This window comes from Trachemys scripta, chromosome 22 (genome assembly GCF_013100865.1).
Source record: "Trachemys scripta elegans isolate TJP31775 chromosome 22, CAS_Tse_1.0, whole genome shotgun sequence".
NCBI lineage: Eukaryota > Metazoa > Chordata > Testudines > Emydidae > Trachemys > Trachemys scripta.
Window position 1 is genome coordinate 15,345,860 of NC_048319.1, and position 15,118 is coordinate 15,360,977.

At 46.9% G+C, this 15,118-nt stretch overlaps 1 protein-coding gene across 1 annotated transcript in view; it reads left to right on the top strand.

Moving 5' to 3' along the window:
* Nucleotides 1-15,118, top strand: part of LOC117869001 (ceramide synthase 4-like) — a 56,724-nt gene that overhangs the window by 12,966 nt on the left and 28,640 nt on the right. Inside the window, exons 2-3 of the mRNA XM_034755452.1 lie at nucleotides 7,853-7,970; nucleotides 12,949-13,067. Coding sequence (XP_034611343.1) covers nucleotides 7,853-7,970; nucleotides 12,949-13,067 — 237 coding nt within the window. The remainder of the gene's footprint in view (nucleotides 1-7,852; nucleotides 7,971-12,948; nucleotides 13,068-15,118) is intronic.

Consider the following 15,118-nt stretch of genomic DNA (forward strand, 5'->3'; position numbering starts at 1 on the left):
TCCATCAAGACCAACAAAACTCCTAGACAACAGAGCACATTGCAGGCAGACCCCCAGGAGGTCTACCTGGGGGAGCTGGCGGGCTTGGGCCCCGCAGAGGAAGGGCCAGCCCCTGCAGAGAGCACTGTGGATGCAGTGCCCACAGATGAGACCCCAATCCGACAGGAGGGTGCGGGTGAAACTGAGGCAGGGAAGCTCCCGCCAGAAAAGGGGATAGGTTCCAACCCCGTACCTGAAGTATGGGACAAGCGGAGGTTGGGGGCCCTGCCGTCATGCACATGGTGTGATGACCTGCGCGCAGAGGCAGAGTTATGGGGACAGCCACTACCACCGCAGTATACCTTCTGCAGGCGGGGGATGGAGCGACCCCCGGCAGAGGTGGCTGGGGTCCACCCGGCCACAGGTGGAGGCCTCCCTCCAGAAGGCCCCACCCAAGGTCGAGGGCAAAAAGGCCGAAGGACAGGCAGGCCGAGGGCGGCCGGGCCTTGCGGCTCTTAAGGTGGGAGAGGTGTAACAGGGTGCTGGCTAGGAGATCCAAGCCAGGCCCCTGTTAGCCCAACTCCGCTTAAAAGGGGGATTAGTTAGAACTGGCTGGGGAGGCCATGCCCTAATCACCTCAAGGGATGCACCTGCGGGCCTGATTGGCCAGCCTGCTATATAAAGCTGGCTGGGAGGAAGCAAGGGAGAGACAGGAAAGGGAGGAGCAAGGAGTTATAGATTCCTGCTGGCAGGAGATGCTAGCATCTCCCAGGGTGTTGGTCTGTAAGATATGTAAATACTAGGTGGTGGGGATAGGCACGAACAATAAAAGAGCACTGGGTGCATGTACTTCGGAGCGGTCTCTGACTGAGTTTGTGGAGGGGCTGGGAGAAGGCACTTCAATTAGGGGTTTGGAACGGGTCCCATATGAGGAGAGATTAAAGAGGCTACGACTCTTCAGCTTGGAAAAGAGGAGACTAAGGGGGGATATGATAGAGATATATAAAATCATGACTGGTCTGGAGAAAGTGAATAAGGAAAAGTTATTTACTTGTTCCTATAATATAAGAAGTAGGGGCCACCAAATGAAATTAATGGGCAGCAGGTTTAAAACAAATAAAAGGAAGTTCTTCACACTGCACACAGTTAACCTGACTGAGGAAGTTGTGAAGGCTAGGACTATAACAGGGTTTAAAATAGAACTAGATAAATTCATGGAGGTTAAGTCCATTAATGGCTATTAGCCAGGATGGGTAAGGAATGGTGTCCCTAGCCTCTGTTTGTCAGCGGGTTGAGATGGATGGCAGGAGAGAGATCACTTGATCATTACCTGTTATGTTCACTCCCTCTGGGGCACCTGGTAATGGCCACTGTCGGTAGACAGGATACTGGGCTGGATGGACCTTTGGTCTGACCCAGTATAGCCATTTTTATGTTCTTAAAGGCTGTCCCTAGGCACATAAACAAAGTGGTCCACAAGCCCCCTGCCTGGGGGAACGAACAGATGCCAACTCTACCTCTGTTTGTTGTACTGCTACCTCTTCTCATACAAGTAAAGCCACAAAGTCGATATTTGTATCTTGTAAACTTGGGGATGGGACGGGCACCATCTTTAAATTTAAACACCGTAAGGAAAAATGCATGCCACAAACTTACCTGAGGTCCCTTTCACTTCATCAGTCTCATCTGCAGTGAGTCTCAAGCACGTTCTGGCTCACATCATGGCTGGAGTCCCCCACTGTGTCTCTTCCCCCATCATCCTTGCTGTTCATGGCAGGGATCTCTGTGTCAGGCTCCTCCAAGGTATCCCCAGGGATCTGCAGAGTGCTGGTGGGGTCTCTGACAAGTATGGTATGCAGTTTGTTGTAGAAGCACCAGGCTGCAGCCTAGCATCAGAACTATTGCTGCACTCCCTGGCCTTGTAGTACCCCGATGCCTTTCCTTTGCTTTCACACAGCAAGTCTGCTGATCCCTGTCATACCTCTTTGCCTGCATCCCCCATGCAATCTGCTCATAGATGTCCACATTTCTATGGCTGGTCCATAGCTGTGCTTGCATTGCCACTTCTCCCACAGGCCCAGGAGATCCAATTCTTCATGTGTACTCCAAGCAAAAGTGCATCTAGTACCTCTTCGTGTTTATGGAGCTGGCATGGGCGGTTGAGCAGTTCTACACAACAAGGATAAGCTGCTAGGTTTGCTCACCAGGGTGCAATCAGGGAAAAATCATTTCAAAAACAATTTTAGAGTGGGGGTGGCTCCTGGGCTCTGTGAACCCTAGCCAGTGTAGTTTACAATTGTGACTAGAGGGCTCACTGTCACAGGGGATGGGGCATTGTGAGACAGCTGTGGAGGACTGTTAGGGATGACACAGGCCGTGCAATGTTTGCACTTGCACTGTGTCAATCTCAGTAGGTCAACCATGGTGCCACACCATTGAGGGAGGTGGCGTTACTGTGTCACTGTAGTGGGGCACTTACATTGGCCATAGACAAACTGGAGCGTAGACAGGTGCACAAATAGGTAGACAAGGCAACTTATGTTGACCCAACTTTGTGGTGTAGACCAGCTGAATGAGGCACTATAGTGTCTGTTCAAGACTCAAAGCTTTTAAACTACTCTTTGTTGTTTTAATCAAATGCTCTTATTTCTTAATCCTATTTAAGCTATTGCCTCTGTTCATACTGGAGTGCCACAATCCTGCCAATTTGCAGCTGTGTTTGCAGTACATCCATGTTTGAACTTGTATTCAATGTTACCAACTGTAATCGGGGGGGGGGGGGGGGGGGAAGGTGGAAGAGTACTCATCTCTTGAGCACTTCCTGCTGCTGTGTGCAGTACTGCAGTCTTTTCCTCACTCCTGGGGCCCTCTGTAGCTTATCAACCTTGCTTGGTTGGTTTTCAGTGGCTCAGCCCTCTGGCCAGGTCACACACTCAAAATGAACCTCTTCCAGTGTAACTGAAGTCCTATTTCCCTCACCAGGGTCTTTAGCCCCAGCTGTAGGGCCTTTAAATTCAGCCCTTCTCTCAGGCTTCCAAACAAACCTTGTTCCCTTCTCTGGGGTTAAGTTAGGCTTGTTCCCCATCCTCCTTGGGGTTTACACCACTTCACCAGTGATCATTGGAGGAACGCAGGCCCACCTACTATGCTGAGTTTGTTGCCAGCACAGAGTGCCCGAGGACAGCAACAGCGGGGTTCGTTGCCCGGTGTGCTTCGTGCCAATAAACACACCAGGGGAGAAGCAGACAAAGTTTATTTGGGATCCCAAAGGGGTGCTAGGAGACAGGCACGTCTCAGATCAAGCACACTAACAGGAACAGTTTTTTTCTTCTTTTATACATTTTGCAGTTAAACCTCACCCCCCCTTTCCCCTCTAGCCCTCCCTTTCTCCCCCCCCATTCCTCCCTTTACCCCTCCCGTCCCTGGTAATAGTTACTAAGCAAATAACGATTACATTTAAGCAGTTAAGTCATTCTTGGCAGCTATAAGCCTAGCTTGTTAGTAACTTCTTTAAACCATTATCTTGTCCTTTTTCCCTTCAGCCAGAAACATGCAGGCCTCATTATTACCGCTTGAGCAGGGGGTTGCACACAGATAACTGGTTGCTTACATATTCCGATTGCACCTGGCTTTTGAGGTTGATTAGAGTTTAAACATAGAAGGATAGAGTTTGGTTCACTTAGGCCTAGTGCAGGAAGGCTTCATTGACACTTAGTGGCCTTCCACCCTCCCAAGTTACCTAGGGTTATGCCTAGTGACGTCAACAAGTTCAACTCCGGGACCCTATAAACAGCAGTCATGTACTGCTCACTTCAATTCATTGCTATACTTCCCTGGGCCTCTTCCCACCTGGCCCCTGTATCACCACCCCTTACCTCAGGTTAAAGTTCTCCACTCCTCTCTCTCCCAGTTTAAACTCTGGTTATCTCTCAAGCTCCTTTGGCCAGAGAGGAGCATCTTCCTTGCCCCTCTGGTCTCAGCCAGGAACTGTCCTGCTACGGTCCTGCAGCTCCTTTTATCTGCACCTGCTGGGCTCTGACTGCCTGCTTCTGTGAGGCCTCTGTAGGCAGACCCAACTTCACTGTTCCTTTCCTGGGGTGGGGTGTAGTAGGAACAAGGGCCTCCTGTAGGGAGCTGTAAAGGCCAGGTAAACCCAGTTACTCCAAACTTCACGATTTCATCATGGGTTTCATGATATTTAGTCCTTTTTTCTTATAACCCTGGAGTCATTGACACATCATTATCCCCACTTTCATGTTTTTAAAACAAGTTTCTAGCAGTGGTTATCGAGATTGTGTGGTTTTAGAGAAATGCTGGGAAATGTGTGCAAAATACAGAAGGGAAATAAAAAAACTTCAAATCTGTATTAAAAATCTCATGATTTTGAAGCCAACCTTGAATTTTGAGGGCCTGACTCACCATTTTTCAATGCTTGGGGTTGGCCATACTGTTTTCATATGTATGTTTGATTGAGTGCACATTAGATATTGAGCAACAGAGGGTCCTGTGGCACCTTTGAGACTAACAGAAGTACTGGGAGCATAAGCTTTCGTGGGTCAGAACCTCACTTCTTCAGATGCAAGTAATGGAAATCTCCAGAGGCAGGTATATATCAGTGTGGAGGTAACGAGGTTAGTTCAATCAGGGAGGGTGAGATGCTCTGCTAGCAGTTGAGGTGTGAACACCAAGGGAGGAGAAACTGCTTCTGTAGTTGGATAGCCATTCACAGTCTTTGTTTAATCCTGATCTGATGGTGTCAAATTTGCAGATGAACTGAAGCTCAGCAGTTTCTCTTTGGAGTCTGGTCCTGAAGTTTTTTTGCTGTAAGATGGCTACCTGCTATTGTGTGGCCAGGGAGGTTGGAGTGTTCTCCTACAGGTTTTTGTATATTGCCATTCCTGATATCTGACTTGTGTCCATTTATCCTCTTGCGTAGTGACTGTCCAGTTTGGCCAATGTACATAGCAGAGGGGCATTGCTGGCATATGATGGCATATATAACATAGGTGAATTAGCCGGTGATGTTGTAGCTGATCTGGTTAGGTCCAGTGATGGTGTTGCTGGTGTAGATATGTGGGCAGAGTTGGCATCGAGGTTTGTTGCATGGGTTGGTTCCTGAGTTAGAGTTGTTATGGTGCGGTGCGTGGTTGCTTGTGAGAATATGCTTAAGGTTGGCAGGTTGTCTGTGGGCGAGGACTGGCCTGCCTCTCAAGGTCTGTGAAAGTGAGGGATCATTGTCCAGGATGGGTTGTAGATCACTGATGATGCGTTGGAGAGGTTTAAGCTGAGGACTGTAGGTGATGGCCAGTGGAATTCTGTTGGTTTCTCTTCTGGGCCTGTCTTGTAGCAGGAGTCTTCTGGGTACACGTCTGGCTCTGTTGATTTGTTTCTTTATTTCCTTGTGTGGGTATCGTAGTTTTGAGAATGCTTGGTGAAGATCTTGTAGGTGTTGGTCTCTGTCTGAGGGGTTGGAGCAGATGCGATTGTACCTCAGTGCTTGGCTGTAGACGATGGATCGTGTGGTGTGACCGGGGTGGAAGCTGGAGGCATGAAGGTAGGCATAGCGGTCGGTGGGTTTTCGGTATAGGGTGGTGTTAATCTGGCCATCGCTTATTTGTACGGTGGTGTCCAGGAAGTGGACCTCCCGTGTAGATTGGTCCAGGCTGCGGTTGATGGTGGGGTGGAAGCTGTTGAAAGCATGGTGGAATTCTTCCGGGGCCTCCTTCCCATGGGTCCAGATGATGATGATGTCATCAATATAGCGTAGGTAGAGAAGGGGCATGAATGGACGAGAGCTGAAGAAGCGTTGTTCCAGGTCAGCCATAAAAATGTTGGCATATTGTGGGGCCATGCGGGTGCCCATAGCGGTGCCACTGGTCTGGAGGTATATATTGTCACCAAATTTGAAATAATTGTGCGTGAGGATAAAGTCACAGAGCTCAGCAATAAGTTGTGCCGTGTCGTCATCAGGGATACTGTTCCTGACAGCTTGTATTCCATCTGTATGTGGGATGTTTGTGTAGAGAGCCTCTACATCCATGGTGGCTAGGATGGTGTTTTCTGGGAGGTCACCAATGCATTGTAGTTTTCTCAGGAAATCTGTGGTGTCACGGAGATAGCTGGGAGTGCTGGTGGTGTAGGGTCTGAGTAGGGAGTCCACATATCCAGACAGTCCTTCAGTGAGAGTGCCAATGCCAGAGATGATGGGGCGTCCAGGATTTCCAGGTTTGTGGATCTTAGGTAGTAGATAGAATAACCCTGGTCGGGGCTCTAAGGATATGTTGATTTGTTCCTGTGTTAGTGTAGGGAGTGTCCTGAGTAGATGGTGCAGTTTCTTAGTGTATTCCTCAGTGGGATCTGAAGAAAGCGGCCTGTAGAATTTGGTATTGGAGAGTTGTCTGGCAGCCTCCTTCTGGTAGTCAGACCTGTTCATGATAACAACAGCACCTCCTTTATCAGCCTCTTTGATGATAATGTCAGGGTGGTTTCTGAGGCTGTGGATGGCATTGCGTTCTGCACGACTTAGGTTATGAGGCAAGCGATGTTGTTTTTCCACAATTTCTGCCTGTGCACGTCGGCGGAAGCATTCTATGTATAGGTCCAGACTGTCATTTCGACCCTCAGGAGGAGTCCATGTGGAGTTCTTCTTCCTGTGTTGTTGGTGGGAGGGTATCTGTGTATCAGTGCGCTGTTCAGTGTTATCATGAAAGTATTCTTTGAGTCGGAGGCGGCGAAAGTAGGCTTCCAGATCACCACAGAACTGTATCATGTTTGTGGGGGTGCTGGGGCAAAAGGAGAGTCCCCGAGATAGGACAGACTCTTCTGCTGGGTTATCTCGGGGACTCTCCTTTTGCCCATCACCTACAGTCCTCAGCTTAAACCTCTCCAACGCATCATCAGTGATCTACAACCCATCCTGGACAATGATCCCTCACTTTCACAGACCTTGGGAAGCAGGCCAGTCCTCGCCCACAGACAACCTGCCAACCTTAAGCATATTCTCACCAGCAACCACGCATCGCACCATAACAACTCTAACTCAGGAACCAACCCATGCAACAAACCTCGATGCCAACTCTGCCCACATCTACACCAGCAACACCATCACAGGACCTAAGCAGATCAGATACAACATCACCGGCTCATTCACCTGCACGTCCACCAATGTTATATATGCCATCATAGGCCAGCAATGCCCCTCTGCTATGTACATTGGCCAAACTGGACAGTCACTACGCAAGAGGATAAATGGACACAAGTCAGATATCAGGAATGGCAATATACAAAAACCTGTAGGAGAACACTTCAACCTCCCTGGCCACACAATAGCAGATGTAAAGGTAGCCATCTTACAGCAAAAAAACTTCAGGACCAGACTCCAAAGAGAAACTGCTGAGCTCCAGTTCACTTGCAAATTTGACACCATCAGATCAGGATTAAACAAAGACTGTGAATGGCTATCCAACTACAGAAACAGTTTCTCCTCCCTTGGTTTTCACACCTCAACTGCTAGCAGAGCACCTCACCCTCCCTGATTGAACTAACCTCGTTACCTCCACACTGATATATACCTGCCTCTGGAGATTTCCATTACTTGCATCTGAAGAAGTGAGGTTCTGACCCACGAAAGCTTATGCTCCCAATACTTCTGTTAGTCTTAAAGGTACCACAGGACCCTCTGTTGCTTTTTACAGATTCAAACTAACACGGCTACCCCCCTGATGTTTGTGCTTGGACATTATGTGGCATCACCAGGTGACCACAGTGTCTTTATGCCGGATCAGTGAGATTAAATGTGCATCAGCAATGCCATGACACCTACAGGACTGACTGACACTTCACTTGGCTGAAGCCTGCTTGTGGTCTCTTGCAGATTCATAGCCCGGCCCCTGGGCAGAAAGCTAGGGGTGAGGGACAAGGTGAGATTGAACGCTCCACCCAATACTGTGCTGGAAACCTTCTACGCTACTCGTAGCAAGAAGCCAAAGGAGGTGAGTTCCTTCTTCTACCATCCTCCTAGATTCAGACCCTTGCATCCAGGCACCTTCTCATCACTAGCAAGCTACAATTTAATTGAACTGATCTCTAATTTGCTAGTTATGAATCCCCATATTCATATTGTACATTGCAGGTGGCACCTGCATGTAGAACTGCTGAAAAAACCATTTTTTTCCATAAAATGTTTGTTTACAAATTTTGAATTTTCTCTCTATCCCTTTTGTTCTCCCTATTTCTGCAACAAGGTTAATGATCACAGAATATCAGGGTTGGAAGGGACCTCAGGATATCATCTAGTCCAACCCCCTGCTCAAAATAGGACCAATCCCCAGACAGATTTTTGTCCTAGATCCCTAAGTGGCCCCCTCAAGGATTGAACTCATAACCCCGGGTTTAGCAGGCTAATACTCAAACCACTGAGCTATCCCTCCCCAACCTTTGAGGCATAGGCTGTTTTATTTTTCCACTTTTTTATTTTGTTTCCTTTTTCTAGTCTTTAACTGCAAAACTTTTCCAATTTTTAGAAAAGTTACAAAGTGGCAAAAAGAGAACTCTCTCACTCTGTAACTTTTCCAGAGGTTGAAGACATTTTGAAAAGTTAAAGAATGGAAAAAGGCGGGGGGGGGGGGAGCACATCCTTCATTTTATTGAATTCAGTGAGAAGAAGTTATGATAAAATCAGGGACAAAGAAAAACAAATATCTGAAACTTTAAAATCCCTTTTTTTCAAAAACTGAATGAAATGAAAATTTCCTATAGAAAATTATCATAAAATGAGATCTTCCACAAAAAGTTTTGATGAAATCCCATTTTCAGCAGGAAAATGTTTCAGTCAAAACATTTTGGCCAGCTCTGCCTGCATGTAATGTCTCATCTCACTCTGCGTTTAATGCTAATTCTCTATAAAGATTTTGCTGTTCATAGAATATCAGGGTTGGAAGGAACCTCAGGAGGTCATCTAGTCCAATCCCCTGCTCAAAGCAGGACCTAATCCCAGCTAAATCATCCCAGCCAGGGCATTGTCATGCCAGACCTTAAAAAACCTCTAAGGAAGGAGACTCCACCTCCCTAGGTAACCCATTCCAGTGCTTCACCACCCTCCTGGTGAAATAGTGTTTCCTAATATCCAACCTGGACCTCCCCCACTGCAACTTGAGACCATTGCTCCTTGTTCTGTCATCTGCCACCACTGAGAACAGCCGAGCTCCATCCTCTTTGGAACCCCCCCTTCAGGTAGTTGAAAGCAGCTATCAAATCCCCCCTCACTCTTCTCTTCTGCAGACTAAACAATCCCAGTTCCCACAGCCTCTCCTCATAAGTCATGTGCTTCAGACCCCTAATCGTGTGTGGGGTTTTTTTTTTCCCCTCTACTGGATTCTTTCCAATTTTCCCACATCCTTCTTGTAGTGTGGGGCCCAAAACTGGACACAGTACTCCAGATGAGGCCTCACCAATGTCAAATAGAGGGGAATTATCACGTCCCTCGATCTGCTGGCAATGCCCCTACTTATACAGTCCAAAATGACGTTAGCCTTCTTGGCAACGAGGGCACACTGTTGACTCATATCCAGCTCCTTGTCCACTGTAGGTACTTTTCTGCAGAACTGCTACCTAGCCATTCAGTCTCTAGTCTGTAGCAGTGCATGGGATTCTTCCATCCTAAGTGCAGGACTCTGCACTTGTCCTTGTTGAACCACACCAGGTTTCTCTTGGCCCAATCGTCTAATTTGTCTAGGTCCCTTTGTATCCTATCCCTACCCTCCAGCGTATTTACCACTCCTCCCAGTTTAGTGTCATCTGCAAACTTGCTGAGTGCAGTCCACGCCATCCTCCAGATCATTAATGAAGATATTGAACAGGTATCTGTTGCTGTACCCATTCGTTACCTAGATAAGTAATGGACAGTGTGACAAGGCCTGCTTGAGTCAACAATGCAATACTGTTGCAAAAAAAGTGAACATCTTTCTGGGATATAATGTCAGGAGTGTGGAAAGCTGGACATGAGAAGTAATTCTTCCACTCTACTCAGCACTGATAAGGCCTCAGCTGGAGTACTGTATCCAGTTCTGGGCACCACATTTCAGGAAAGATGTGGACAAATTGAAGAAAGTTTAGAGTAGAGCAACAATTATTAAAGCTCTAGATAACATGACCTTCTGCAGAAAAGGACCTGGGGATTACAGTGAACAAGAAGCTGGATATGAATCAACAGTGCGCCCTTGTTGCCAAGAACGCTAACGACATATTGGGCTGCATTAGAAGGAGTATTGCCAGCAGATAGAGGGATGTGATTATTCCCCTCTGTTAGGCACTGGTGAGGCCACACCTGGAGTTTTTTGTCCAGTTTTGGGCCCCCCACTACAGAAAGGATGTGGACAAATTGGAGAGAGTCCAGTGGAGGGCAATGAAAATGATTAGGGGGCTGGGGCACATGACTTACGAGGAGAGGCTGAGGGAACTGGGCTTGTTTAGTCTGCAGAAAAGAAGATTGACGGGGGGATTTGATAGCAGCCTTGAACTACCTGAATGGGGGTTCCAAAGAGGTTGGAGCTCGGCTGTTTTCAGTGGTAGCAGATGACAGAACAAGAAGCAATGGTCTCAAGTTGCAGTTGGGGAGGTCTAGGTTGGATAAATCTGATAAGTTTGAAAAATCAGGATGGGGTTGGGAGTTATAGGTTTCTATATAAGAAAAAGCTTCAAATATTGGGACTGTCCTTATAAAATTGGGACATCTGGTCACCATAATTAGGAAACACTATTTCATTAGGAGGGTGGTGAAGCACTGGAATGGGTTACCTAGGGAGGGGGTGGAATCTCTAGCCTTCAAGATTTTTTTTTAAGGCCTGGCTTTACAAAGACCAGGCTGGTATGATTTAGTTAGGATTGGTCCTGCTTTGAGCAGGGGGTTGAACTAGATGACCTCATGAGGTCTCTTCTAACCCTAATTTTCATTGATTCTATAATTGTGTGTGGAAGGGGCAGGAGGCAGGTGTGACGGGTTGGATCACAGAAACCCCCTTGGGAGCTGCCACCCGATGTGCAAAGACTACCCCTGCTCCTGTTTTCCCTGCCAGCTCAGGACTCCAGCACCCTGTCTTGCTGAGCCAGACACTCCTGTCTGGCTCCAACACAGACCCAGGGTCTGAATCACTTGTCCCAAAGCTGCAAGTTACCTGTAAACAGCTCACAGTAGTGTGCTTGTCTTTAGCACTCAGATGCCCAACTCCCAATGGGGTCTAAACCCAGATAAATCCGTTTTACCCTGCATAAAGCTTATGCAGGGCAAACTCATAAATTGTTCGCCCTCTATAACACTGATAGAGAGATATGCACAGCTGTTTGCTCCCCCAGGTATTAATACATACTCTGAGTGAATTACTAAATAAAAAGTGATTTTATTAAATACAGACAGTAGGATTTAAGTGGTTCAAAGTAGTAACAGACAGAACAAAGTAAGTCACAAGCAAAATAAAATAAAATGCGCAAATCTATGCCTAATCAAACTGAATACAGATAATCTCACCCTCAGGGATGCTTTTTCTCAGACTGGACACCTTCCAGGCCTGGGCACAATTCTTTCCCCTGGTACAGCTCTTGTTGCAGCTCAGGTGGTAGCTAGGGGATTCTTCATGATGGCTTCTCCCCTTCCTTGTTCTCTTCCACCCCTTTATATATCTTTTGCATAAGGCGGGAACTCTTTGTCTCTCTAGTTTTCCACCCCCCCTCACTGGAAAAGCACCAGGTTAAAGATGGATTCCAGTTCAGGTGACATGATCACATGTCACTGCAAGACTTCATTGCTCACTTGTCAGCACACACATATACAGGAAGACTCACAGGTAAATACAGCCATCTGCAGACAATGGGAGTCATCAAGATTCCAAACCATCATTAATGGTCCACACTTTACACAATTACAATAGGCCCTCAGAGTTACATTTTATATTTCTAGTTTTGGATACAAGAGTGGTACATTTATACAAATCAGATGATCATACTCAGTAGATTATAAGCTTTGTAATGATACCTTACAAGAGACCTTTTGCATGAAGCATATCCCAGTTACGTTACATTCACTTATTACCGTATTTTCTCTAAAACCATCTCAGTTACATTATATTGACTTATTATCAAGTTTTTATAAAACCATATAGACTGCACAACGTCACAGCAGGATTGTGTGTGGAAGGGGGGATTGAGACTGGAAGGGATGGCAGGGATTGAGACTGGAATGGGTGGGGGGGATTGTGTGTGGAAGGGGGAGGGTTGTGTGTGGAAGGGGCTGTGGGAGATTGTGACTGAAAGGGGTGGGAGGAGGATTGTGTGTGGAAGTGGCAAGGGGATTGTGTGGGGAATGTGAAGGGGGCCGATTGTGGGGGGGAGGGCAGGGGGCAGATTGTGTGTGGAGGGTCAGGGATAGATTGTGACTGGAAGGGGCAGGGGGAGGATTGTGCGTGGAAGGCACAGGGGGATGATATTAGTTCTGAGGGATTTGGGAGGGGTTTTCATTTTAGTTTTTAAGAGTGGCTTAACTAGGTTTTTATGATTGATTGGTAACATCATTGTGGGTTCCTGGAGTTTGGACGGGCTCCCACTGACCAAACTGCTATAAATCAGCAGGCCTCTCGGAGGAAGTCTCCCGCTCGTCCAAGTGAACGCAATCACGCCAACTGCAAACCACTGCACAGTTAGGTGCTATTGGAGCCTCTGCTAAGGAGACTCCCATCCAGGCAGGTGTGAATGCTGCCTGGAGTTAGCAGGAGGCGTGGGTGAGGCCCAAAGAGCCCTGGGCAGAATGGGACAGATAGTGTCTTTATTCCTGTGATCTGAGATTGTAGATGTAGACTGACCAAGCTTTGGACTCATTCCGGCCCCTGCCCCAGGTGGGAAGAGGGATTCGTGAGGGAGGCTGGGCACTTCTGCTATTTGTGCCATCAGGGAGTGAGTCCTGTTTGCTTGGCTGTTTTCCAGGGGCAGCTGATCAGTTTATCCAAGCAGTGTGACTTGCCTACCAGAAAGGTGGAGAGGTGGTTCCGATACCGGCGGAACCAGGACAAACCCAGTCTGACTACAAAATTCTGTTCAGTGAGGTGAGTGCTATGGCCAGAGGCCTTGGGTCACTTCAACCATCCAGCAGGGTCTGAGCTCTGCAGTCTGTGCACAGCCTCCCAGCACCTGCGGGTGCCAGCTGGAATGTGCCCTTCCCGCTGCCCCTCTGCTTTGTCCTCCCCCATCCTGTACTGCCTCCCTAGCCTAAATCAGAGGCCTCGTTTTTCCCTCCACCTTCAGCCCCTGGACTGTCTCTTGGACCTGTCTCCTACCCCTGCCCTCAGGGACAGCCCACAACATTTTGGCACCTGAGGCGGGGAGCTCAAATGACACCCCCATGCCCCCTTGCTTGGGCCAAAACTTTGAAAGGTCTCAGTTCTGCCTTCTTCCTGTTCTACTCCTCTCATGGTACTGCTCTGATATCTACCAATAAAGGAGAACTAACTTAAAATTTTTGAACAAGGTATTTTAAGTTAAAGACTTAACTTTCACTCACCTGAACAGCAAATGTAACTTTTCTTCTCTGCATAGTAAACACTGGCATTTTTATCTGTTTGATTATTCAAAGTGGTGCTTTCTGTGTATTCTTGGTTGCAAAGATTTGAACTGCTTCCTGCTCAAGGTCCATAGTCTGGGCCAGCTCATGCTCTATTGAGATGGTTGCAAGGCTGACCAGCCTCTCCTGTGTCATTGTGGAGCATAGATGTGTTTTTTATTAACTTCAGTTTGGAGAAGCTGCGCTCTCCACTGGCAACAGGAAGTGTTATAAGTATGCGGAGAGCAACAAAAGCATTTGGAAAGAGGGTGGTCATCTTATTTGTGCACATATATTCCAGAACAGCCTTTGGAGTTGATCCTGCTGAAATGTATCTTGAAAGGGCTTTCAGTTCATCCCCTAAATCACTCGCATCAATATCTCGCATGTCATCATGTGTCAACCCTGTCTCTAGTGCCCTGCATTGCTGGTATAGGTCTTCTTCAGGTATAGTGAGGAGTTTTGGAATATCATACAACATCCCAAATATACTTCTGTGTTCCTTGAGCTTCATGAAACGTTCTTCAACTGACTGTATTGCACAACCTAGCACCTCGATAAAGAATTCAACTTTGAATTGTTGTTTGGGGTCTCTTATGGGATTATCCCGTGCCTCGTAATCAAAATGTCTTCTTTGGTGACTCTTGTATTCTTGAATGGGTGGGAAAATAGCTTCAGTGTGAAGTTCCTCTGCCAACTTCTGTGCACTCTTCAGAATGTTTTGAAATCCATCATCTGAACAGTAAGACTGTAGGTATGACTTTGCTTTGTCCAGTTGTTCCATTGCTCCAGATATATCAAGGTCAACACCTTGGAGTCTCTTGCTTACAACATTTATTTTAAACAGTATGTCATGCCACAACACTAAGCCACACCAAAATTTGAAGTTATGTATATTTCTGGTGATTCCATTTCCCTCTGCCACTGTTCTCCCATGAACAGTTTCTCTCATAGCATTATCCACCATAATGGCATCATCTATCTTCTCAATTTGGTGTTTTATAGGCTTTATCACCTCCACTAAACTTTCCCATCATGTGGCACTCAGTGGTTTCAGTGTCAGAGGATGTTCCCAGATGTTGCTTCATAATTTGCCATCAATGAGTTGATGCAGAAAAAAATACATAGATGCTTTGAATTACATTAAAAAATTCAGCAGCCTCCCTGGAAGCTGACGCTGCATCACTGACCACCAAGTTCAATGAATGGGAACTGCATGGGACAAAAAAGCTCAAGGGTTTAACTCTCGGATCAGTGTCTGCACTCCTCTGTTCTTTCCTCTCATGTTGGCACCATTATCTGACCTTATGTCAGCTATTGCAATGAAGCACATTTGTCATACCAGCTCCTGTAGTATCATAAAGGTCAACAAATTCTAGAAAACTATCTCTGACAGTCACCATTACAGGGACATTTTCACTAGGTTCTGTTTGCGTTACAAAAGTCATTAAAGTCATTTGTTCCATATGGCTGATGTCAGGTGTGCAATCCAGAGTAACAGAGTAATATCTTGCTGACTTCAGATGGAGTGACCAGACGTACCGATAAAATAAGGAC